At 38.4% G+C, this 26,050-nt stretch overlaps 1 protein-coding gene across 4 annotated transcripts in view; it reads left to right on the plus strand.

Moving 5' to 3' along the window:
* Window positions 1–26,050, plus strand: part of arhgap29b (Rho GTPase activating protein 29b) — a 38,207-nt gene that overhangs the window by 3,198 nt on the left and 8,959 nt on the right. Inside the window, exons 3-13 of one of the 4 annotated variants that reach the window (XM_081374007.1) lie at window positions 15,337–15,480; window positions 18,206–18,302; window positions 19,168–19,240; window positions 22,223–22,277; window positions 23,156–23,311; window positions 23,401–23,465; window positions 23,905–24,015; window positions 24,106–24,186; window positions 24,264–24,431; window positions 24,853–24,990; window positions 25,572–25,762. In XM_081374007.1, coding sequence (XP_081230133.1) covers window positions 15,337–15,480; window positions 18,206–18,302; window positions 19,168–19,240; window positions 22,223–22,277; window positions 23,156–23,311; window positions 23,401–23,465; window positions 23,905–24,015; window positions 24,106–24,186; window positions 24,264–24,431; window positions 24,853–24,990; window positions 25,572–25,762 — 1,279 coding nt within the window. Of the gene's footprint in view, window positions 1–15,336; window positions 15,481–17,206; window positions 17,571–18,205; window positions 18,303–19,167; window positions 19,241–22,222; window positions 22,278–23,155; window positions 23,312–23,400; window positions 23,466–23,904; window positions 24,016–24,105; window positions 24,187–24,263; window positions 24,432–24,852; window positions 24,991–25,571; window positions 25,763–26,050 lie in introns of those variants that run through there. The other 3 variants (XM_081374009.1, XM_081374008.1, XM_081374010.1) reach the window with 3 other exon arrangements.

Below are 26,050 nucleotides of genomic sequence, written 5' to 3' on the forward strand. Positions count from 1 at the left end.
TAAACACTTAAGTCCCATCCTTATAATTGTTCCAGTCTGTTTTTATTTTGCAATGTTGGACTAACAAATACTACTGTTTAAAAAGTTTGGGGTTTGTACATTTTTTTTCTTTTATTCAGCAAGGATGCATTAAATCAAAGTAAATACATTTATAATGTTACATATAACTATTATACATTTTAAATATTTATATTTCAAATAAATGTTGTTCTTTTGAACTTTCTGTTTATTAGACAATTCTGGAAAAAAATGCATCATGGTTTTCTCCAAAAATAAAAAGCAGCACACCTGTTTTCGAAATTTTTTGATGATCAAATCAGCATATTATAATGATTTCTGAAGGATCATGTGACACTGAAGACTGGAGTAATGATGCTGAAAGTTCAGCTTGGCCATCACAGGAATAAATTGCAATTTAATAAATAGAAAAACATTTTAAATTGTAACAACTTTTCACAATTTTACTATTTTTACTGTATTTTTTTATCAAATAAATGCAGCCTTGGTGAGTATGAGACTTCTTTCAAAAACATCAAAAATTCTTACAGACCCCAAACTTTTGAATGGTGTCGATAGTGTAGATCAGTGGTTCCCAACCTTTTTCCTTGGGGCCCCCCCTATGTACATATTTAACAATCCATTTTTTTTTTACTTTGAGCAATTCTATAGCTATAATTCACTCTTCTTATGAGCATATAAAACAGAACAGCTTCTTGGAAAAAAAGAAATGTAATATTGTATTTATAAACAAAGGTTTATTTTATTTCAGATTAACATTTGAGGACAGCAATTGTATTCATAATGTCAAAATAAAACTGACGTAATGTTACTTGAAGGCATTATGCCTACTATTCCTGCCAAACTTCCATTGCAGTTAGTGTTACTACAGTAAATCCATGGTGAATGTTGCGGATCTGTGCAAACTGGATAGTTCATTCATGGCACAATGTTTCTTCCTGGTTTCCACGTCAGCGCTGTTTGATCCGTTAATAACGGAGAAATGTGAATGTTTCTCACTAGATCTCGCAGCGATGTTATTACTTGGCGAATTCATATGCTTTCTTTACTGGATCTCTTAGCGCTGTGTAGTAACAGTGTCGCATGATCACGTCCAAACTGATAAACAACGGTCCTTCAACCACACAATAACGAGCAGTTTCGTTCCGCTTGCATTATGTTTGCCATTTGATGTTGGGCAATGTTGTGGTCGCGCCGGCGTCTCTTACATTATGAGCGCGCTTGCGACGCGCAACGCGCCTACATTTGAAATAACGAAATGTAATTGAAATCAGCATTGTAAGCATATGATTTTTTAAAAACTTTGAAAAAATATTTGTATATTTATATATAAAATTATTAGTGGAACATTTTATGCATCTTTATTCACCTTAAAGCATATCCGCTCCCGCGCCCCCCCTGTGAACTCTGGCGCCCCCCTGAGGGGGGCGCGGACCCCAGGTTGGGAACCAATGGTGTAGATAAACTGATTGTAGTTGCGTTAATCAAACTCTAGTTTGCCTCTGCATTGTGCACATGCTCAAAAAGGTGGAGGTGATGCAGAAAAACGCATATTTTAATCCTTCAGTTGTTCAAATTGTGCTTTGTGTTACTTACACTATACAGATAGATGAACAATGGCCCGACTACACAAAATCCTTCTGTAGCTTGTTTATAACTGTGAACATAGGTTACTTCATGTAATTTTCACATGAAATTACACAAATTAACATTTATTAGCTTTTCCTTTTATTAGCATACTTTTGTAATTTGTACATATTGCCAAAGCTACAGGAAGTGGGTTGTGGTGAAAAAAAAACATTCTCAAAAGAGGCTTTTGTACAACTGTATTATAACTTCAATGCTTTATTTGACAAGTGTGGCAGCTGCTGACTACGAAAACTTAACACAAATACCAGCATAACAAATGGGTTGAGTAATCTCTAATCCGGAGATTTGGTGCATATTTGCTTAAAATGAGCTGCTAATTCTCTTTCCCAGTAGCTCAATCAGTGCAGTCTGCCTAAAAAATGATTCCTCCTGCTTTTATTTCAAATGTTAAACTGTTTGGTTGAGTACTGATGAATGAGATACTTCACACCACCCTCTGTCAAGCAGCCCGGTGACACTTCCCACAAGCACATGCTTTTGACCTCCCCTCTCTCCCACTGCCCTGTTCCCTCTCAGCAGAGGAGATGCTCACTGACCTCGTAATGTATGGATTCAGTCTGTCTGCACAGAGATTGATCATCACACAGCTCTGCTCACCTCCCTGACTGTTATTTTACGCTAGCTATGATCTACAATTCAGCCAGGAGGAACGTTACAGGAACTCATCTGCGTGCTTATTTGCTCTGCATTCTGAATGCATGTCACGTTGAATTTAGGCTCTAGACTTTTGTAGCCACAATGTGTAAATTTAAGCAAAAAAAAAAAGAGTGGTTTGTAAAGTGGTTATCAGAAAACTGCAGTCGCAGTCCTTTTTTAGCTAGTGTTTATGTTGGCTCATCACTTTGATCTGTGCGACCAAACTCTTCTCGTCGGTGATTCCTCCTCCGCCATGAAGCCCCCTCCTCCTGCATACCCCGCATTCCTTCAGAACAAATGTTCACTTGTTCCTTCGATTGACTGTTGTTAGGTGTGCGACACATGAAAAATGACTCTTACTTGCCGAAATTTCAGAATGTTTTGAAAGGCACTTTTTCCTCTCCATTTTGGTTGTTTGACTATCTGGAAGCCGGGGAATTTTTAAGGAGTGCAAAGTTGTCATAGTCAAATTGTTCTCAGTCAAATGGTTACGTTCCTTCTTTCTGATCGACATCTTTCCCAGTGAAACTCTCCGATGCTGTGCACATCCTGTGAGAAATGTCAGAAATGTCACTTTTTTTTGTTGTTTCTCTTGTCAAAACAAATCTGAGAGCTAAGCCTAGCATGATTTTCCTCGAATCAAACATTTGAGATGTTTTTAGTGTAATGTTGAACTCCCGTGACAGTTGGACATTCAGAAGGGTGGGGTGTTTTTACTGGAAGGGCTAAATATCAAATAATTCCCTCTGTGATTTTAGAGAAGCACGTTCAGAACGAATGGACTGTATTGTGGCCTGTTGACGCTCATCATGTGGGTAGCTGAAAGAATGTGCTTTTTTGTTTTGAAGTTTCTCTTAAGTGCTCTGAGTTTGAAGAGTACTGTGATAAGAGCCAGCAAGTTCAATTCAGTTCACATTTATTTGTATTCCCCGTGATACATATCGTTTTAAAGCAGCTTTACAGAAAATGCATGTTTCTGCATTACAATTAAGTAATCTGTTATCAGAGGCGACTGTCAATGTAATGTCCAAAATGTACAGTTCTAAGATAATAAAAATCATGCAGTTAGCTAACATCATGGCTTTCATTCTGTCATGCACCAGGTATGTATGTAGACTGATTTAGCGTAGTTCAGATAACACTTAGTGTTCGTCTTTTTTTACAAACTTACGGAATTGATTCAAGGTGCACTGGCCTTTTTGTTTGCTTTTAGGCTACTTGTTTAAAGTGTAGCAAGTGTTTAAAGTGTAGTACACTACAAGTCAAATTTAATTATATATTTTTATACAACAGTTCTTTCTGGTTCTCGAATCTTATTGGCTGAGAGCCTTTTCCAGCCGTGCGATATTCCAGCAGTATCAGCACTGGAACCTTTTCACCTGTTGAAGGGCTGGGTATTGATTGACACAAATTTCACGATTCAATTTGGTTTTGATTCACAAGCTTTCGATTCGATTCCGATTAATTTCCATTCGATATTGATTATTTTGGCTAGGCTATATATCAGGTGCAGTACATGGCAAATTTGCCATGTACTCAAGGAAAAAAATCTCTCAAGTAATGCTGTAAACTAGCTATACGTGGGAGTCATTTGGTACTACAGTATAATATTGAAGGTTAAAATGAACTGATTTGTATACAAACACTTAAATGACACTCAAGTAAGTTTTTATAATAATAAAGTTATGATACTAACTTTACAATAACATAATTATATTTGTACTCCAATTCGTTTTTTGAAATATAGCCTAAACATTTAAATGGTGGCTGTCATATAAACTTGACGGATTTATTTAAACATGCATTAAATATTGAAGAATATCAAAAATTATAATGAATATGGTGCACATATTTAGCAAAATGCTCCTCTCCAGAGTTACATTTTCTAGCTGATTAACGAGTTTATAGTCACTGAATATGTTTTTTCTGAATTAAATGTAACATTACGTGACATATTGTTTACAAGCTGTTTTATTGACGTCTTTCTGCTGTTGAAACACTGATTGAGCGATTACATGAGACATGATACAGATTGGGGAAAGGGGAAAATTAAGTTTCATAACTTTATATTTAGGCTATATTTAACTTAAATCCTGTTCTAGAGCGCTGCTTTTTTATGTTTGACTGAATTGTTTGCTTGTGTTTATTTCCTATTGTCTTTTATAATGGCTATTGTTTTTAATTTCAATGTTGTTCCATAAATAGTAGCCTATTTTATATAAATAATAGCCTATGTCATATTTGATATTGAGAGCCCGTCCGGCTTTTATTTTTGTGCTGTATTTATTTGTGAATCTACCTGATTTGCTTTCTGCCAATTGTGAGTGGCTTAAAAAGCTGCAGTCCATAATGAAAAGGTTCAGTTTGATGAGACTCTCAACCCTTAAGCATGGGAACTCTGAAGGATCTGAGTCCACACAGAACCAAGCAAAACGCTAAAATTAGCTCAGGGTTTTCTCCTTTCTTAGACTTGGTTAAAAAATAGTCTTCCAACAGAGTTATTTTCCTCCAGTCGTAAAGCTCTTATTATTGCTCACAAAGATTATATGCATTGGCCATGTACACACTACAAAATTTTGGGCGTGATGACCACATTTAAACGCGGGAGTACTGTCACTTGTACACAAAGCAGGTCTCTCTAGACTGTAATGAATGGGGTTCCCCAAGACCACAGGCCTGCTGAGCATAGGCGCTGATCCTGGGACTCGAGCACAAGATATTCTTTATTCATTTTATCCAATCAAAAAATGATTGAGATTCGGGGACCTCTCTGATTGGTGGATCTCACATCTGGTCCTGGTGGGTCATAAATACACACATTCCTACCTTTACTTTTAGCATTACAACATAATAACCTGACACGAGCGCATGCTTTTTGTTTGTTTGCATGATGATGAATTGCATTTTACATAATTAACTTCAAAATCATCAGGTATATCAGCGAGAGAGTGACTCATGATAACGGTCAAGGAAAGAATTTGTGTTTTAGGTTGGTTGGAATTGGTAATCATAGGCGGAGGGTGATCCAACTCCAGAGTAAGGCTGACTGATCGTTCACACCGCCGCTGGCGAGAGCGTCAAAATTCGTTCCGGCTGCCCTGCCAACAACGCTGTAAAAAGATTTGTGGCCGCTCTGACGTTGAATTCCTTGTCTTTTTTAAACTTTATTTAAAGGGGACGTAAAACAAACAAGCATGTTGATTGGTATTTGTGCAGACTGAGCACAATAGGGTATAAGTTAACCTCATGAAATTGTAAGTAATTTTGTAAGAAATTGTAAGTGAAAGTAAGAAATTGATCGATGGAAAGAATTTCACAATTATAGTTAACCTATATGTTTGCTAACGAAATAAACCAATTAAAAGCCATTTGTGAGGTGTGGCTTTTATGTTTATGGTTAAGTTCTAGTCTAATTTCAACATGCAGTTTATAGGAGACATTAACTAGCCTTGGTCTTTAATTAACATTTTTGTGTGCAGCCTATATTACAATAACTGTACTGGTTGAAGTGTAGCCTTAATGCAATTGGTCAGATCAGTGTTGCCTAGTGTTGCATGCCTTCTTATGTGGTCATGCCACTAATGTGGTTTGAACCAAAGTTTACAGGACTGCGTTCTCTGGAATCCTCTCAAGCGAAGGACTTCTACATTCCGATTGGTTGCCGCCGAACCGCGTCATGGCATAACATTAGACATCCCCTTTAAATTTAAACAGCCAGTCAGATGGTAGATTTCATTTGGTTTTATCATTCCCTACATTTATTTCCAAGTTCCTCAGTCACCTGCACTCACCCTTACAGCTGCAATCTGATGCAAAACAAATGAGGGGTTCAGGCATAAAAGAGTATTTTCCTATAGCTGGCCTTGGTCAATAAATAGTTTTCTAAATGCATCAGCCTGTTGGAGGTCTTGGTATGGCGGCCCCTTTGGCATATATTAGTGGTGTTAATCTGGGGATATGGACAAAACCCTCCAAATTGAAAAAGTGAAAAAAGACACCCCACCCTTGTTTTACACGATTGTTTCACAGAGTGTTGCGGGTGGCACCATTGCCGAAGCCCCAGTGGTAGGTGATATAATGGCTCGCTGCGCTTGTGAAGTGGAGAAGAGAGATTTGTTGGGCAGTAACTTTCCCACTGAAGGTGAGGGATGTTTTTGTGTGGGCCTGTGGTTGGGTAGCATTTCCTGGGGTGTGGATTTATAGGCATAGTTCAGCAGATTGGTCATGGGGATGTGCCAGTTGGCCCATGAAATCCTAGCTAAGTACAGGGCCATCATTAGTGTTGGATGTAGAGTGTGTTTTTTTGGGTTTATGCCAAATGAAGGCCTCTTGATAGAGGTTATTTTGGTGGAACTGAATTTGAACATGAAAAGTGTGACTTGTCGGTTTAGACTGCTGCTTTTGGTGTGTTTATTTCCTCTTATGTTTTAATAACGGGATACTCCAGACTTTGCTAATTTCCTGCACTTCAAAGAATGCTCTTTCTGTTCCCGTAAAAGAGAAGTGGGACGGTGTGAAGAAGGCCGACAGGCACAACGGCAAACCCAGTGCTGCTTTCTCACAGATGATTTACTACAGAGCGTCACTAAGCTTGTCTGCCGCTTTGGGCAAAGCGAAACTAAGGCAGGTTGAGACGTGCCTATTGATTACCTGTTGTTAGCAACGTAGGAAATGCCAACAGCAGTGCGTAAAAGCTTTGAAGTGTGTGATGACATTGTGTCAAGTGGCTAATTTTCTAGGAAGCATTTGGAACGTATGGTGGGACAAAAACATACAACTGTTTTTCTCAGGAAAAGAGTGATGAGCCCTAAAAATGTAGCTGATGTTTAATTGACTAGTTCTAAACGTTTTTAGTTTGGTTATAGTTAATGGTAGAATTGGGGAAATTAACATGTTAATTTTTGCATTTGATGTGGATTGTTTAACAATAACATCAAACAAATATTTTTTTGTAAGTTATTATTTAAAATAATAATATAAACAATAATTTAATGTTAATTAAATGTTTTTTTCTTATTTTTTCAAATATTAACTACAATATTATTCATCATCATTCTGTATTAATTTGGGGATCACATCAATGTGTAAATATATTTATTATTAGAGGTTTCAAATGTTAGGTGCAATTAATCACAGAAAATGTGTGATTAACTAGTTGCTTGTGCTGTTCAATAGTTATAATGAAACAAATTTGCTTAAGTGGGTTGCATTAAAATACTATTTTTAAATTATTATTTATATTAATAATGAATAACTTAAGTATTGAATTTATTTTATAACATTTAATATTTATTCAAATAATAAAAAAATATATTTATTTTAATTTCAGTATTAAATTTTCCTTCATGTTGATTATGTAATAATTTGGGGATTTAATAGCATGTAGATATATTTATATAATATATAGTTATAACAATAAAATGTGTTTGATCAGTATTATTCATTTGATGGACTTTCAGGCCAGCAATTCAATAACATCCTGTTGCATTTTGTCCCTCTGAGCTTAGGACATGTTGTTCACAACCTCAATTTAAAGACATCCATCTGTCAGTTTAACTTGCTGAGATCTAAAAAAACCCAGACCTGTCAGCTACAGGATGGATCCCTTATGTGTACGCATTCATGAGAAAACTGCCTTGACTTTCTTGCCGATGAGATGTGGGATATGGGCTGTTTGCGGCCTTCGTTCTCACACTGCGGTGCGAGGCTTGTTGGCAGTTGGGTGAGATTATGTTAAACGGCTCTGATCAGAGACGGAGGGGCAGGCGAAGATCACAAGGGAAACATGAAGAGACTGAGCGTGAAGCGTGGCTGGGCCAGCACGCAGGCCAAGCGTGGGAGGGACGGCGACTCGCTGCTGGAGTTCTCCGGGTGAAATAGACCCTGGACGGAGGGCCGTCAGCAGGGGGCTCATCCTGAACAATGCATGTGGCAGTATCCCCACAGAAACAAAGCCCCGAAGTTCCCCCTGAGCAGTTTTCATGCATACTTTTTAAAATCCCATTGTTTTGACAGCACTGAAGAGTTTGGGGGCCCAGATGATGCATTATTCATAACCGAGTTAGAGCGGATTTGAAGAGCACCGATTGCTATGCTGGCATGAAGACGTCCTGGGACCCCAATCAGGTCTGACACATGACATCCCCTGTGTGCTGGGCCCCCGTTGGGCGGATGCAACATTCCATCAGGCTTTTGAAAGGTGGGGGGGTGGATCACTCCCTGTCATTCAAACTGATCTGTCCTGCATGTCAGGCCACACTTTAAAAAATAAACCTCTTTAGAGACCAACAGCACTTCAGTTGTGCTTTTTAGACGTGGCTGCACCTGGATTATCATTAAAAATGTGCTGTGAACAGACAGCTTAATCAGAAAAGTAGAGATGCATCCGATTCCGATTTTCTTTCAAAGAACTATAATTGACAGCATATACAAACAAAAAATCTACTTTTCTTCAATGCAAAATTTTGTTTTTGAGCCGATCATGCGGAAATCTTCCGATTCCAGTCCCTGGCCGGTCAAACGGTGCATCTCTACAGAAAAGGCTTTTCCTTCTATGACCTACTTGGGACTTGACCCCTCACCAGTAATTAGGAGGGCAGAGAGGGGAAGACCTTTAGCTGGGGTAGGGGCTTCTAATGGAGGCCTTTTGTCAGAGGGACACTTCAAAGTCAGGGAGTAGAGAGGATACACTTGAGTATCCCTGGGGCTGAGCCCCCTCTCCTCTTACCACTCTGGAATCTCCTAATCCTGTGGGTTTGAAGATGTGTGCCTGGTCACCCAGGTTGGAGGAGGGAGGTCATTATGTTGTGCTAATGCAGGATCTTTTAGTGTCCTTAATGCATGATTTTAAGATTTTTGTAAATACTCATTACCTCAAGATAAGAGGCCTGCGTGGAATGGATTTTTTACTCCTCCCGTCCATTTCCAGAAAAAAAGTGTTCTATTTTGTCCAGCTTCCGTCCATATCTTTCAAGCTTTGTCCTAGCCTGGGTTTCCCCATGCTGCCTTGCACGCAGTGCGATTTTATTCACGCTGCTAGGCAGCCTGGATACCATGGACCAGATTTTCCCCTCAAAAAGGGAACCAATCACAGAACAGGGAGGGAGCAGCAAGACGATGACGACGTCTATGCGACACACCGAAGCAGTTTGTTTATATCTATGGATCCAAAATGGCATCAGACGCGAAGTTACCTTTCGATGCAGCCTTAGATAGTGTTCTAAGGGTGTACTCACACTAGGTACGGTTGCCATGAACCGGGCCCGAGTACGATTGTCCCCCCTCCCCACTCCCCCACTGGCCTGCACTCACATAGGGTTTCAGCATTCGTGCCGGAGCACGCTTACGTCATTATGGTGTGACGGTTTCGGGATAAACAGGAAGAGCGGCGCATCGCTCTGAGTCCATCGCTCTGTTTACTTTGTGGATAATTTTGAGTCGTTTGGTCCACAGCCCTCTCACAGCCTGTTGTTAAACAGATCTATCGCCTTTGTGGCACGAAAATTTTCACGTAATCGTGCTGCTCGTATGAGGAGGTTTGCGTCACGCGTCCTGTTCCGTGCTCCAGCACGGTTAGCGCTCACACTGCATGCGAACCGCGCCCGAGTCCAACTGAACCGTGCTCTGGCCCACCTCTTCCAACCGGGCCAGGGCCGGCTAATCGAGCCGCGCCCGGGCACGGTTCGGAGCACTCACACTAGTCAAACGAACCGCGCTTTGGTGGTCAAACGCACTCGGGCACGGTTCAAACTGGCTAGTGTGAGTACACCCTAAGTAGTTTAGAACGCAAGTTTATTTCGTCTTCTTCCTCGTCGAATTTCTGCCGCTCTACATACGCCATCTGGTATAATTGAAACGATTGGCTATGAGCTATGTGCAGGCGCATTTGATAGACATTCGTATCGCCCAATAAACGGCTCTGGGCATTCGTAAACCACGCCTCAAATACAAGAAAATTAACATATGGTTCCCAGACTACGTCTCAATGAGAAAGAGGTCTGACGTTAGCCAGGCTAGCTTTGTCCCACTCTTGTCAGCAAAAGCCAACAGGTAGAGATCTATGTGGATCTATGTAGATTCTGTCTCTTTTTGGTGCCATAAAGAAAATTCCAATTCCCCCAACCGGTGAAACTAATTTTGTTGCAGGAGACATGAAGAAAATCCAATATGCCTGTTAAGTGTTTTTTGTTGATGAATAGATGAATAACAAGAATAACATTCTGTAGCAAACATAAAATAAATTTGAGTCACTTTTTCAAAATTATTTTTTTTGCGGGGGTCCCGCAAGCCATTTCTTTCTCTTTTCTCCCAGGCACACAACAATATCTTCCCTCTTGCACCAGCAAAAAAGCAAAAAAACAGGCCCACACAAAATATGTGCCTGAATTCGGGTTGGGCATTGACACAAATTTCACAATTCGATTCATTTTTGATTCAGAAGTTTGCGATTTGCACTGGTGCGAAACACCACCACGTTGCGCAAGCTGCCATTTCTGTTGCATATAAACCGCGCTTCTCGTTTGAGCTGCGCAGCGCGGGCCGTTTATCAGCTCAGACCAATATTAGACAGCGCGGGTGTGAGTTTGATCACGCGACACCGTTACTGCACAGCACTAGTAGATTAAGAAACCGTTTGAATTCACCACAATATTATCACTGTTCACATTTAATATTAAAATATTATTATTAAAATTATTAAAATATATGAAAAGAAATATTACAATTTTAGATGTTACTGTTGTTAATAATATTTATTTTTATATGCATCTCAACTAGCTCAATGCTTTACTGTCAAATGTGCATTTCCAAGAAATAAAAGAGTAATATTATTAGTTTCTGCACTTTTTAATGTGAAAACATAATTTTTTTTCTAGTTGACTAACAAGTTTTTGGACATTGAATGGCTTTTCTGTGGTAAATGTAACTTTATGTGACATTGTTGTTTTAAGTCTTTCCACGGTTTAAACACTGATTGAGCGATTACATGTAACATGATACAGATTTCAGTAAGTTGTAGCCTAATGTATCTTTCAACATACCTTATGATGTTCATTCATATTTATTTTGTGCTGTAACTAGTAGTTAAGTGGAAGTCACATGCGCTTACAAGTGCGTATTGCTATTTTTAGGATGGGAGGCCACAACCCCAAGGCTTTGTTCAATCATCAACTGAAAACAGAATAGACTTAAAGATCAATTCTATGGGTTTAAAAATTGATATCGGTTCTTCAAAATGAGAATCGATTAAAATCGAGAAATCAATCATTTTAACCCAGCCCTGATTGTAATTCTTACATTTTAATCATAAAATGAATCCAATAAATTCTACAAATCTCTAGCTCCTTACATGTTTGTTTATTAAATGGTTTGGCTAATTTGATTATGCTTTTAGCTCATTTAATTTATGTAAAATTCCACACAAAAAAATCACAAAAAATGAAAAATTCTACAGTTTCTGCCTGAGCCTAGCTGTGACTAACACAGAAACAATAAAAGATATCTTGATGTTAATCAGTTTTTTTGTCCGAGTGACGCTACTTTTTGTTGGTCACTTTCTGCAGCATTGCACGTAGTCCTGCCCACAACAAAGACTCATTGGATTGAATGCCTCTCCTCATGCATATTAATAATCATTATATAATAACTTGATGTAAACGGAAGTGACTGACACGTTGGTCTTAAAGCAATGTGCCAGGCTGTCATTGCATAGGCTACACATGCATTCGTGGGACTGAGTTGGAGGAAAAGGAGTGATGATGGAGATTATAGATAATAGAGAGGCAAAAAATCCATCACGCCACAGAGTCATGGCCTTGTTTCCCTGACATCTTTTATTCATTTGTTTTTCCATGTGTTTTCACACTGAGGGGAATTTAGGGTGGTAAATGCAGATGATAAATTGAAGATGCTTAACTGTCAAAACATTTTGAGCTTCCTACTTTTTTCCTTCCTTTTTATAGTGGGAGAAGTGATTCTCTCTCTGTTCCGCCAAACACACACATACCTTCCACGTTGTAACTGTGCACTCATAAAGCTTCTGTCTCATCCCTGTGGCATGATGTACATCTGCACAGAAAGGATAAAAAACAGATGCTCCTGCTATCAAAACTTCACGAACCCAGTTTGCAACATTCAGTTAGATATGAAGTCATCACACAGACAAATTACCGTCCACTGTATCCTAATGCAAACAAGAGAGATTAGAGATTGTGGTTTTCGTTTATGGGTTCACATGGTGTAAACTGTCTATTCAGCAAGTCTACATACATATTTGTAGTGGATTCACATTTAAAGGGGTTTCACATTGATTTTAAAGTGCCCCTATTATACTATTTTAAAGGTTTCTAATTTTGTTCTCCTAAAATAGGTTTACATGCATCCCAGGTAAAAAAAAAAAAAAAAAAAAAAACACTTAATAATACTTATAATATACAGTACACGGCACATCACCTCATTTTTCAAAGAGTCTGAAGAGTTTGAGGGTTCAGTCACTTTTAACCCCTCCTTGCCACAGGCCTACTCTGTAGGGTTGTGCCGATAGACGATAGTATTGTGTATAAGGATTGAGGGACTCCTCAATGAAAAAGTTTTTAAAACAGACTACAAAACCACATCAACCGAGAATTTCAAGGATGATCATTCACAAATTGTCAAGAGTGCTTGTTATAAAAGAGACGCATTATTCTTACATAGGTGTTTTTTAATCCAAGGCGAAAAGGCATCGTTGTTCGTCAGCATTTTGTTTCGTTTCCATAGCACATTAACAAAACGTTTTAATTACACTAATAACAATACAATTCCAAATTATTAATAATATCATTACTAAAATTATATAGGCCTAATAACAGTTTTTATGACCGAAAAACAGCACACAGAAAGAGCATACAGCAGGGGACGGCAAGTAAGTTTGGCATCGGGCCAAAAAAACAATTTAATTGAAGTAGGCCGATGCTATTATGTCGGGTGCAGCGTGATGTTTACATTTAAGCTAGGTTGCCGACCACTGGCATACAGCATATGTCATCAATGAAAATCAAAAGCAGCTTCAAACACAGACTTAAACAAGACTTTAACCAGAAATATTAATTCTTCTCAGTTTTTCACTATCATTAATGTATGGTCCGCATGAGAAATATTAAGCCAATAAATTAAGATGGTTGATTTTCCCTTATCAGCATTGAGGTTGATTCAGCTCACGTTGTGTCTGAGAGAATTAATGCGGCACGCTCCGTCAGATGCCTAAAGCTCAATCATTTTTGCTTTCACTTCATTTTCAGGGAAGAATTGACTGTGGTTTGAGACTTCTTCAACATCATAACTCTCGTGCATGTGTAACATACACAGGCTCACCTTTTCGGGTGAAATATTTCTATGCAACGTAACATTTTTCTTGATCACCAACTCCATTTTTGCTTGTAAAATGATAGAAAAACATTCTAATTTCCTGCGATAATAAAATGAAGTAAATAAATAAGTAAATAAACTAGTAAATAAATATGTAAATTAATGATCAGATAATTTTAGCTCTGGAGGCTTCCTTGATGCACAGTGATACGAACAGATTGCATCAGTTTTCCGTATCAATTCCAGTGCGCGTCCACATCCTTTTGAAGTGCATCAAAGTGGATTCACAGCACTGAAAACAGTCTTCTCGACATTTAGACAAAATTAAACTCTTCCAGTGTTTGAGGGAGGGTCAAAGTAAATGTTGTTCGCAGGCGGCCAGTGAAGCCCATAGGCTTACATTATGCAAATTTGTGACATTGTTACTTAGGTATGTAACAGGAAGTGAGTCTGGAATTGGTTATGACTAGTTTCAGCAGTTCTGAATCAATTATTTCTTTTAGGAGACAATAACTTAATTTGTTATGCACTTTAATCTTGCAGATTTTTTACATTTACATATTTTACATATGATCTGACAATGTAAATTCCTGTAAAGGATCAATACAAACATTCACAAACAGCTGTATTACACACTGCATGAAAGGTAATATTTGAAAAAAGCATAATTGGGGCACTTTAAGGTTGTTTCATTCAGGTACCTCCATCACTGGGCTTCTCACATACACGTATAGACTCCTGTTCAAAAGTTTGGGGTTGTAAGATTTTTAAAAGTTTTTGAAACAAGTCTCTTATTCTCACAAAGCATCTATTTGATCAAAACTACAGTAAAACAACAATATTGTAAAATAGTGCTACAATTTAAAAATAACCATTTTAATACATGTTCAAATTTAATTTATATATGTGATGGCAAAGTTGGAGTTTCTAATATGCTGATTTGGTGCTCAACAAACATTTCTTGTTGAATGTTGAAAACAGTTGTGTTGCTTAATTTTTTGTGGAAACTGACATTTTCAGGATTCTTTGAAAAATCTTTGTATTAATATTATAAATGTCTTTACTGTCACTATTGATCAATTTAATGCATCCTTGGTGAATAAAAGTATTAGTTTATTTTACATAATATATCTTACTGAACACAAACTTTAGAACAGTAATGTGTATTCAAAAACTTGAGAGAAGCAAGTCAAAACTCTCTGATCTCCTTGTCCATGATATCAGTAATCCAGTGCAGTCAGCAGTTATGAAGTACCTTTCTCACAGTCAAAAAAATCTGTTATTACATGCCTAGATCGATGTGAATAGCTGCTGTCAAGTTTGTCTCAGAGTTCTTCTCTTATCTTGATGTCAGCCATCTCTCAAGTGCACAGAACACTGTCTGCATCTCAGCCACGCCACGGCCTCGTAATCTGCTCATCGTCTCTAACCACAGGGGCTTGCACCATCACGCGCCTCCGTTTGAGCCGTCTCTAAACAAGCGTGCTGTTAGGATGTACCAATGTCACACATGCCAACTCATCATGTGTTTGCTTGGGGAAGCTTGGGGAACTTTCACATGGGTGAATTTCAAAGCTTTCTACATTACTGCTGTATCCTTTTTGTTTTAAAGTTGTACATCCCCTACACACGCAGAGGAAGCTGAGCTGATGTGATTGTGGTCTCTGTCTGTTTGTTTGCCACCCACAGAAAATCAAGAGTGCTCGCAGCACGTGGTCAACGAGCGACTTGGGGAGCTTGTACGCGTCTTGAAGGTCGTCATTGGCAAACACCAGCCGCTGAACTCGTCAGAAATTCTTGGCGCTGCAGGCACCGTTATCGCCAAAGTCAAAGGTGAGCATCCTCTTTCAGCTCCGCCCCACTTAAGAATCAACTACTCAGAATTGGTCTATAAAAAAATGGTCTGTTCTGTGTACATAGTTTGTTTTATTCAAATACAGAATTTGCTCCTCCAAGATCAATATCTTAATGCATTAGGCCTAAGCCACATTAAGAGTTAAGCATTAATTCTATAATAATAATAATAATTTAATATATTTATGTATATTTTTTTTTCACCACTGCAAAACCTATTTGTAATGTATCACTTTTTTAACTCTTGTTTCTGGCTCAAGTGTTAAATAATGTGAAGCAGTTGTTTTTGTACTGATGGCAGATGTATCATTCATTTGTTATGAATAATCTTATCTTTTGTTTTGCATCCATCAAGTTCCAAAAAAACAAAACAAATGAAAATTCCTTTCATGTAAAAAAAAGTTACAAGATTACCAACATTTAGACATTACTGCATGGTTATGAAATACTAATACATTTTGATGGTTGAATTTTCAGAACAAATAACTACATTGTGATGTTTTCTCTAAAGACTCATAACATGATATTGATTTTGGTCATACCACCCAACTCCTAGTCAGGATAATTCTTCTTCTGGCTAGTGCGCAGGAATGTTCATGTGTACATCAGTGCAGTTCGCAGTCTAGATTGAGGTTGCAGAAGAGGGAACAGATGATTTCTGTGCTATATTGACGTAGTGAATGTGTTTCTTATTGGTTATAAACATAATTCCCAGCTGTTTCCAACTGTGTTTTTTTCCCACTTTGGCAGTATTGATTCAAGTGTCCGCTTTAAAGTATCCTCGTTTGCCACTAGAGGGCCAGTGACCCCTCTGAGCTCCCATGTGCCCTATACAAGGACAGGCTCTTGTGAAAAGGAAGTCTGAAGAGTTTAACAAAGGAAGATAATCTGTGGATTGTCTTTTTTTGACATGCTTGAGGCCTTTTTATATTTTTGAATAGGGAAGTTGAGAAGAAAGACTGATCACCTCAGATATCCGCCTCAAGTTACCTGTAAGACCGACATTCCATTATGAGTGTCCCACTCACACTTCAGCTTGCTTGCATTTTAACGCCCCACATTCATGTCAGCCGCCTTCTTTCTCTTGATGGAATGCGATGAACTTAGCAGGAAATCAGATGCACATTTTTTCCCCCTCCATCATGCTCTGTCCATGCGGTCCTCTCTCTTTTTTAAAAAACGCTGCATAGTTTTGCTGAAGAATCTCTCAGGGGCGCAGCAATAAAAGTGTCAAGTGTCTCAAGTTATTGAAATTCTTTCTTCCCTCACCCAAGTCTTGAGCGAGTCAGTGGCATCTGAACCGCTGTTTTTTTTTTTAATCTATTTTTATTTTAACCTCTGATCTGGAGAAGACTCTGTTATCTCAGGTATTTTATCTCATCTTATGACGCATTGCACCTGATAAAGTGATTACCTGCATGTGTTTGAATGCCACAAGTATGTGGTAATAATCATTCTTACGTCTTTTTTTTCTTAAAAAAACCCAATTCTTTAATTCCTATTGACAGAATTTTAAAGAAGTCTGTCCAATGACGCAAAAAATGCTTTCAAGGTTTTTTTCTTTGAGAGAACTACTTTCTGAATGTAGCCATTCCCAACCCGTCTTTGAGCTGTGAAGTGGAAGCATTGTTGTGGAACTGCAGGATGTCCTGAGGAAGAAGTCAGCGTTCCATTGCAGGGGCCACTGAGCCGCCCGCCTGCATTCAGAAGCAGAGAGGCATGCACCAGGAGCCACGCACCTCTCTCGCTCTCTTCTCCAGCGCCGTCTCCTCCTATGGGTGGCAGTTGAAGTTGGGGATTCCCATCTCTGCCAAAAGTCGCTGCGTTTTGCATGGCATTCAACTTTAAAATGCGCCCATGCGGAACTGGAAACTACAGCTAAAGATGTTGCTTTTTTTAATTGCCTCGTCACTTTTTCTTGTATGTCAGGAAAAAGTGGAAGTCGAGCTTCATTGTGAACTAGGCTGTGGTGTTAGTTCCTGAATTTCTGAGGGAGTTGTGCTTTTGGTTAATCTATGCTATACCCTATCAAACTTGGATATGACGGCAAGTGCAAGTTAAAGTTGTTGGTAAGTTGGGTGAAAGTTGTTTGAACGTCCTCTGAATGTTTTGAGAGTTCAAGCTTTTGTCAGTGTTTCCTGTAAAGGGGAGGCTCAGCTAGCAGACAGGAAGCTCTTGGTAAATGCATGTTTTTTGCTTCTCGGAGATTTTACTTGCTGTCTGTCACAGATTCAACGTCAATAGGATGTCAATTTATCGTCTAACTGCTCAAAACATGGAAAATTAGCACCAATGTGGTGGGTCATAAATCATCTTCTTGAAACAATGAAGTAAAGCATCCTTTGATTTATTTACATGCAAACTGGTCAGCATTTGTGTTGTACTCTTGGGAAGCATGTCTTTAGTACAAAGCAGCATTAGACTCTAAATAAGGAAGAACCTAGAAGTTCCTTTTCTTTGGGCACCACAGTGTTCAAAATGAGTCTGACTTTAAAGCATATTAAAATTGGTTTCCTGTGAAATGAGTGAATTATATAGTATCGAAAAGCGGTGGATCTGCTCATCGTCCTCAGTAGCTATGATGGTGCTCCCAGCTGTTGACAAATTCATATTGCCATAAACACACTAGAGAGATCTAGCTCTTGATTCTCATCATCATCTAATAATAATTGTCATTTCTTATGTGGTTTTCCACTTCCCACAGGCGTGAACATCAAGGAAGTCAATAAAGAAAACAAAGGCACTATATTTGGTGAGATATACACATCGATCGACACTTTGGCATTCACCTTTGGCAATGTGTGAGTACCGTAGCCCTCTCTTCTGTAATTAAACGTATATTATGCTCTGTATAGACTTACTTTCAGTTTCCATGTTCTGATTTTACAGCACACGTCAGCTGTGCATCCTGTAGTCACTCTCTTACCGCTAGTTAAATGAACGTTTGCAGTGTTACTTTAAAGGGTTTGTTCAGCCAAAAATGAAAATTCTATCAACAATGGCCTCATCCTCTTGTCATTCTAAACCCGTAAGATTGTCTTTCATCTTCGAAACACAAATCTTAGAGGTATTTGTCCCTCTATTGAAAGTCCATGCAACCAAAACTTTGATGACTTAAAAAAAAAAGTTCATAAGAACATGAATACATATGAATCAAGCAATTTAATTCAAGCCTTCTTATAAGACACCATTGTTTTATATGATGAACAGATTTAATTTAGCTTTTAATTCACATTGATCAGCGCACATACCTAGAGCACATCAAATATGGTCAACTGAAACTCAGCCATACTTGTGTGACACACAGGAACAAACCTCATTGGTTCTCACCCATCAAGCAAGTATGTTTGAGCTTTTATTTACCATATTTGATGTGCTTTCAATGGTTAGAATATGTTTATATGTAGAATTCATGTTTCAAATATGAAAGTTATGCAGGTTTGGAATGACATAAGGATGAGTAAATGATGACAGAATTTTCATTTTTGGGTGAACTATTCCTTTATACTGTTCATATTTTTTATTTAAAATGATCTATTTGTGATTATATTATTTGATTATTATATTTGTGAAAACCAACATCATAATATTGTAAAGTTGTTATGTATGGTCAAGTTATGTTGTGTGCAGTGTCCTAGCAGTGACTTGTCTTTCTTTTTCACCCAGAGTGTCTGACTTCCTTATGGGAGATGTGGACAGTGGCTCCAGGTTGGGGTACCCCCAAGCCAGAAGAAGTTGTGTAAGTTGTCAACTTCATTGCTTTTTTAAAACACTGGTCACAAGTTGAGCCTTCAAAGGTCCTTAAATAGTTCACACAAAAAAAAGTCATCATTTACTCACTCTCATGTTGTTCATACCCATGTGCTATTTTTTTCAGTGGAACAGCTCTTTTCCATACAACAACAGTTCATAGTGACCACGTCTGCCAATAAAAAGTACCATAAAAGTAGTCCTTATGACTTGTGTGCTGTGTTCTATGTCTTAGCCATACGATAGCTTTATGTGAAAAGCAGACTGAAATTTTAGTCATTATTCACTATTTATAAACACAATTATCATATGGCTTTAGAAATGCACTACCATTAAAAAGTTTGGGGTTGATAAGATTTGTAAATGTTTTTAATGTTTTTGAAATTAATTTATTTGATTAAAAATATTATTACAATCAAAAAACAGTTTTCTTTTTAATATAGAGTATCCCTGTGATAGCAAAGATGAATTTTCAGTAGCCATTACTCCAGCATTCATTTTAATATGATAATTTTAATATGCTGATTTCAGGAAGCACTTTTTACTATTATTAATGTTGAAAACAGAAAATATTTTTTTGTGGAAACTGTCATGCATTTTTGTCAGGATTCTTTGTTGAATAGATTGTTCAAAAGAACAGCATTAATTTGAAATAGAAATCTTTAGTATTATTATAAATGTCTTTAATGTCACTTTTGTTCAATTTATTGGATTTGAATGAAAGTATGAATTTCTTTAAAAAAAAAAAAAATCGACCTGTCTCCAAACTATCAACAGTGGTGTATAGTTGTATATGTTATGGCATTTTTATGTCCTGTTTGGCGCTTAACAGATGTGGTCACTATGAAATGTTGTATGGGGGAAAAACCTGCATGAAGATTCTACAGAATTCTTCTTTTGTGTTCCACAGGGAAAAAAATAGCATATTTTTAGAACAAGCATGAACAAAAAACATATTTTTAGAACAAGCATGACTACATAATTGCATTTCATTTTTTGGTGAACTATCCCTTTAAAGGTAGGGTAGGCAATGTTTTTCAGAAACACTTTTTGTTATACTGGTTGAAACTCTCTTTACATCCTGATAGCAATCAATTATATAAGTGGTCTAAATATATATAATAAAAAATAAAACATTACATATCTCTTCTGTGGAAGTCTCAGGACTAAAAAAATGTTTGTCCAGTCATTGCATATGGTTCGATATGATACGATGCCCTATCTGCCCGTCAACCTATGTATTTCCATACCTCCACGTAGACATCACACGTCATCAGTGTGTTCCGTAAGACTGCTGTGCAGAGTTGTAGACAGACAGTTACTGAGCACCACAAACAAACAGCAGCCACCTTTTACAGTTCCTCTTGAACCAAAACAACAGGCTTATGCTGTGTTCATGCAGTAACTACTGTAAATAAGAGATGGCAACCCGTGATTTATGTGCTTTTATTAGGGGTGCAACGGATCAAAAAACTCTCGGTTCGGATCGTTTCTCGGATCAGAGTCACGGATCGGATCATTTTTCGGATCAGCAAAATTTTTTTTTTAAATTAACACTTTTAAAATGGCGACGGGATGACGTAACGTGGCCATGCTTGATGTGTTTCCACCGATGTCCCGATACCACTTTTTCACTTCCGATACGATACCGATGCCGCAGCTTTGGCTATTTGCCGATACCGAAATCAATCCGATATTTTTATTTTAATCTTGAACTAATACTACTAATAATAAAATATATGGAAGCACTTTGCTCAATTAGCCACATACAAACATCTCACTCAAATGGAGAACAAATACTTCTTCAGTATATAGTCCACAACAACAGTTGATAATGAAAGACTGCCACCCTTTATTCAAAAGACCTTGAGATATGTTTGGTAATTGTACCTGAATGAATTTAAAATTAAACTTTAACGTTATTCTCATCTGAATTATAAATAATTTATTTCTGTATAAAATAATACTAGGCCTACCATTAACAACATTTGATTTTCTTTTTTAATCAATGTAGAATGTGTAACTTCAAAATAAACAGATTAATGTTTTCACTGTTCGATCGCGCCCGTGCCTCTCTCTCTCTCTCTCTCTCACACACACACACACACGCATTGCAATCTTGACATCGCAGCCTGTTCATTTTGCTGCGTTCACACGAAATGCGAATAGAGCGTCAAATTCGCGTCTAGTTCGATGCTTGAACAGTTTGAATCCTTTCGCGCGTCCAAAGCGAATAGGACGCACCGCGCGCGTATCATGATAAAGCAAGCGTTTGAAGCGAAATAGACGCGTGTTCCAGGGAAGCCAAAATGCTCCCATACAGGTAATTTTAAATGACGCGGGGCATTCAAGCTCCTCCGTTCCTCCGCTCGCCATGACCACGCTGTGTGTGGACTGAACATACGCACAACTTCTTCTTTTTTTCATAAATCAATCCGCGAATCACGTGTGTGCCGAACCGAAGATATTGATCCGAACGGATCACGGATCAATGATGATCCGTTGCACCACTAGCTTTTATGGCAAAACTATCAACGGCGAAATGAATCTCCAGCAGTCAGGTTGAACAAGCCAGCGTTCTTTAAGTTATTTATGTTCATTATCATTGTAATGTTATGTGCTTTGAAGCATGAGGTAATTTAACACCTTAATTTACTGCTTTGCAGAATCTGCTCTGGTTATGCGTGTTCGTGCGTTTTGAAGAAAGTGTGGCTTTGGAGACGCTCTGAAGGGATCTTATGATTTCAAAGTTGCTAGCCTCTCCGAAAATGCCTACCCTACCTTTAAGTTTAGATGTCTTTGAAAATAGTGAAACCTGGCTGGCACCTGTGAATTTAAAGAGCAGTGTTCTCAAGCTTTGATTGACCTAGATGTTGAGAGACAAGATGAAAGAGAAGCACCTTCTCATCCCTCACCTCTGTAATCAAACTTCTCATCCCGTGTGAAACGTCTTTCCCTTTATCTCCTCTAGTCTTTTGATAACCTCTCTGAAGATTCACGGGGCTGCAGTCAAAATGATCTGGCAGGTAAATGGATTTCCTTTCTTCTTTATGTAGCCGCCTTTTACATCTTTCTATCACTGTTTTTATCGCAAAGATAGCAGGCTTGTGCCGTCGAGGTGTTGCAGTGAATCACAACGCTCATTTTATGTGCCCCCGAACAGAAATGCAAACTCAGAGTTTGAAGTTAACTTTAAGGTTTCTAGTTTAAACAAACCATACATGAAAGGTGTTGTTCTAGCAGAGAGACAGATGAGCAGTACTGACTTGGGACATAAACGACAAGAGAGCTCTACACACCCCATACCTTCAGACTTGTGTTGTTTTTCATATAGAATAACATTCTTCTTGTTTGCCAAATGGTTGACATTCTTTGGGTTTTTTTTGGACATTTGTGTGAGGAATGGGAACCACATGTGGCTTATTGGGCGGGGTGCTTGGATCCAGCGCGGCTGAGCTGCGTGTCAGTGCATTTGACGAAGGTTAAGCAGAGATTTTATGAGATGATCTCACACGCTCATGCCACGCAATATATCGTACATGCATCTAATGTGAACACAGATTAGTGTCAGTTTTAGAAACATCTCTTATGGGAAACGTGGAGACTATTTAGTCCTCTAACAAGCAAGTCTGCCACCAATTTGAGGGCTGTCGCTGCCTTTAATAAGGCTAACTTGTAAAATTTGCCTTGTAACATTTGGCCTATAAACCAAATAAGGCGGTAACATTTAATAGTAGATTTTAAATGACAGTTTTAGAGAGCGCAGAGACGAGGTTGAGGAAATCTAAATGTCTTCAAAGGGTTCCTCTGTGCATTTTTAGCAATCTTTTTAAACAATGTGGAGCGTTTGTGTATTTTTTGTATGCGTGTGTTCATATGCGGTGTTCTGGGTGTGTGTTTCCAGATCATGCTCTGTTTCCAGAGCTGTCCACTGTGGAGCAGGTGGACCTCCTCCTGCTGAAGAATGACAGTGGAGTAGAGTCGGCCTTGCTCTATGCCAAGGCCTGGTCCAAATACACCAAAGACGTGTTGGCCTGGGTGGAGAAACGCCTCAGCTTGGGTCAGTCCATTCTTAAAGCCTGATCTTACTTGTTTTGAGTCTTCAAGGTTGATCTTTAGTGTTTCATGTGGTCTCTCTGTGTTTGACAGACATGGAATGTGCAAAAGGTTTTGCCAAGATGGCAGAATCTGCAAAGGCAGTAGCAAGTCAGCAGGTGATGGTCTTTTTAGTATGTTGTTTTGATCAAAGGTGATGCTCAAACATTTATGGTCAGTACGATTATTTATAAAGGATGCATTAAATTGATCAAAAGGGACAGTAAAGGTATTTATAAGGTTACAAAAGATAACATGAAAAGAAATGCTGTTCTTTTGTCTGTCACTGTTCACTGAAATGTTAAGCAGCACAACTGTTTTCAACATTCAACATAATAGTAATAAATGATTATTGAGCATCAAATCAGCATATTAGGATAGCATATCTGCATATTCTTCAGTGACACTGAAGACTGGAGCAATGATGCTGAAATTGTCATCACAGGAATTAATTGCATTTTTAAAACATCGTACTGACCCCAAACTTTTGAACGTTATTGTATTTGGTTTTGGGCCTCTAAGTGACATTACTGTGTGACTGTGTGTCTTTATCTAAAGGACTACATGCCATTCCGGGATATTTACGTCTCTGCCTTTAAAAATGAGATCGAGTACAATAATATTCTGCTCCAAACGGCTACAGCTCTTCAAACCAACAAATTCATACAGGTATATTCAGTTGACTCTGCTGTACACTTTTAGCTAACTATTCAACAAATCATTTCCTGTAATTCCACACAATTCACATAATTCCAACAGCCACTGCTGGCCCGCAAGAATGACCTGGACAAGCAGAGGAAAGAGATAAAGGAACAATGGCAAAGAGAGCTGAAGAAAACGGTACCTATGATTACTTGAATTTCATCACTAATGTTTCTTAAGAACGATAGCGCTTTATAACCCATGCGTGTTTTCAGAGCGAGGCCGAGAGCGCTTTGAAGAAGGCTCGTCTGCTGAAGGTGCAGAAGAGAGAGGAGTACGAGAAGGCACGCAGCTCCACCAGCCGCACCGAGGAGGAGCAGCCAACGGCAGGAGGCAGGACTCTGGAGAAGAAACGGAGGGTGGAGGAAGAGGCCCTACAGAAGGTACTGCAGAAAGGGCTCTATAAAGAATTTTTAAAACACTAAATTCAACTCCAACACAAACACACACCCACCCTTGCTTTTATTGTCCTTGTTTACTGGGCATCAAAGTGGCAATAAGAAACAGAGTTTGTGGGAATTCATTTGATTTTTCTTAACATCTGATGCACTGTCTGAAAATTTGGCCATATAATCTAAACATTACTGTTGCTATAACAACTCAAGCAACTACATAGCATCACACTAAACGCCACTCAGCACACTGTAGCAAATGGGCGAGCATTTTCTTCATAAAATGTTTCATTTTTGTAAACCTTGGTTTGGTTTGGTGCTGCTAATGACATACTGCGGCTTAAAACAGGCTAGTAAAATCACTATGATTTTATTTTGTTTGACTCATGGTCTGTTTTTGTGGTGACTCCAGGCAGAGGAAGCGCAGGAGCAGTATAAAGCCTGTGTGGCTGATCTAGAGGCAAAGAAAGTCGGCTTGTCAAGCGCTAAGAGTGAGATCCTCACTCAGATTCGGAAGCTGGTCTTCCAATGCGACCTGACTCTCAAAGCGGTCTGTATCACTACATCCCTTTATAACACTACAGGTCAAAAGTTTGGGGTCTGTAAGATTTTTAAATGGTTTTGAAAGAAGTCTAATATGCTCACCTATGATGCATTTATTTGATCAAAAATACAGCAAAACAGTAATATTGTGAAATATGATTACATTTTAAAATGATTTTAAAATGTAATTTGTTCCTGTGATGGGGTCATTACTCCAGTCTTTAGTGTCACATGATCCTTCAGAAATCATTCTAATGTGCTGATTTGCGGCTCAAGAAACATTTCTCATTATCAATGTTGAAAACAGTTGTTCTGCTCAAATTTTTTAGTGGAAACCATGATACATTTTTCTGAGGATTCTTTGATAATAAGTTCAAATGGACAACGTTTATTTGAAATAGAAATCTTGTTACATTATAAACTTTTTATCCTTTTCATCCTTGCTGAAAGTATTAATTTATGTCAAAACATAATTCTTATTGACCCCCATCTTTTAAATGGTTGTGTTTATATTGAAAAGACCTTCATAAAAAGAAAATATTTGTTTTCCTATTATTGCATACTGACTATTCTCTTGAACTCTTGTAGGTGACAGTGAACTGGTTTCAGATGCAGCAGGCTCAGACTGTGCCTCTATCTGTAAACTACCAAGCTCTAAGTGAACAGGCCAAAAAGTATGAGCCAGGCCAGCGCTACTCGGAGTTTGTGTGCAGCTTGCCTAAAGAGCGAGTGTGGCTGGAGTCTCTGTCTCAGGACATCACCACTTCCTCAAAAACTGGGTTAGTCCACTCTCCAGTTTCCATGCAAGCCATGCATTGTTTGCATCTTCCTCAGGAAGAATGATGAACGAAACAAGGGTCGGTCTTGGCTTGTTGTTTACCCAAGTTCTGCTGTCCATAATCACTACCCTATGCAAACTCTGCTTTTCAGCTTAACCTCTGAATCACACCCATGTACAAACATACTGGCCATTGCTATCACATTTCTTTACAGTGCATTCAAATCTCACGCTTGCCTTTTGAGTAATCCATTTCACAATCAGCAGAGATTTTGCACAGCCTGTTTTG

This window comes from Scardinius erythrophthalmus, assembly GCF_964197995.2.
Source record: "Scardinius erythrophthalmus genome assembly, chromosome: 9".
Lineage (NCBI taxonomy): Eukaryota > Metazoa > Chordata > Actinopteri > Cypriniformes > Leuciscidae > Scardinius > Scardinius erythrophthalmus.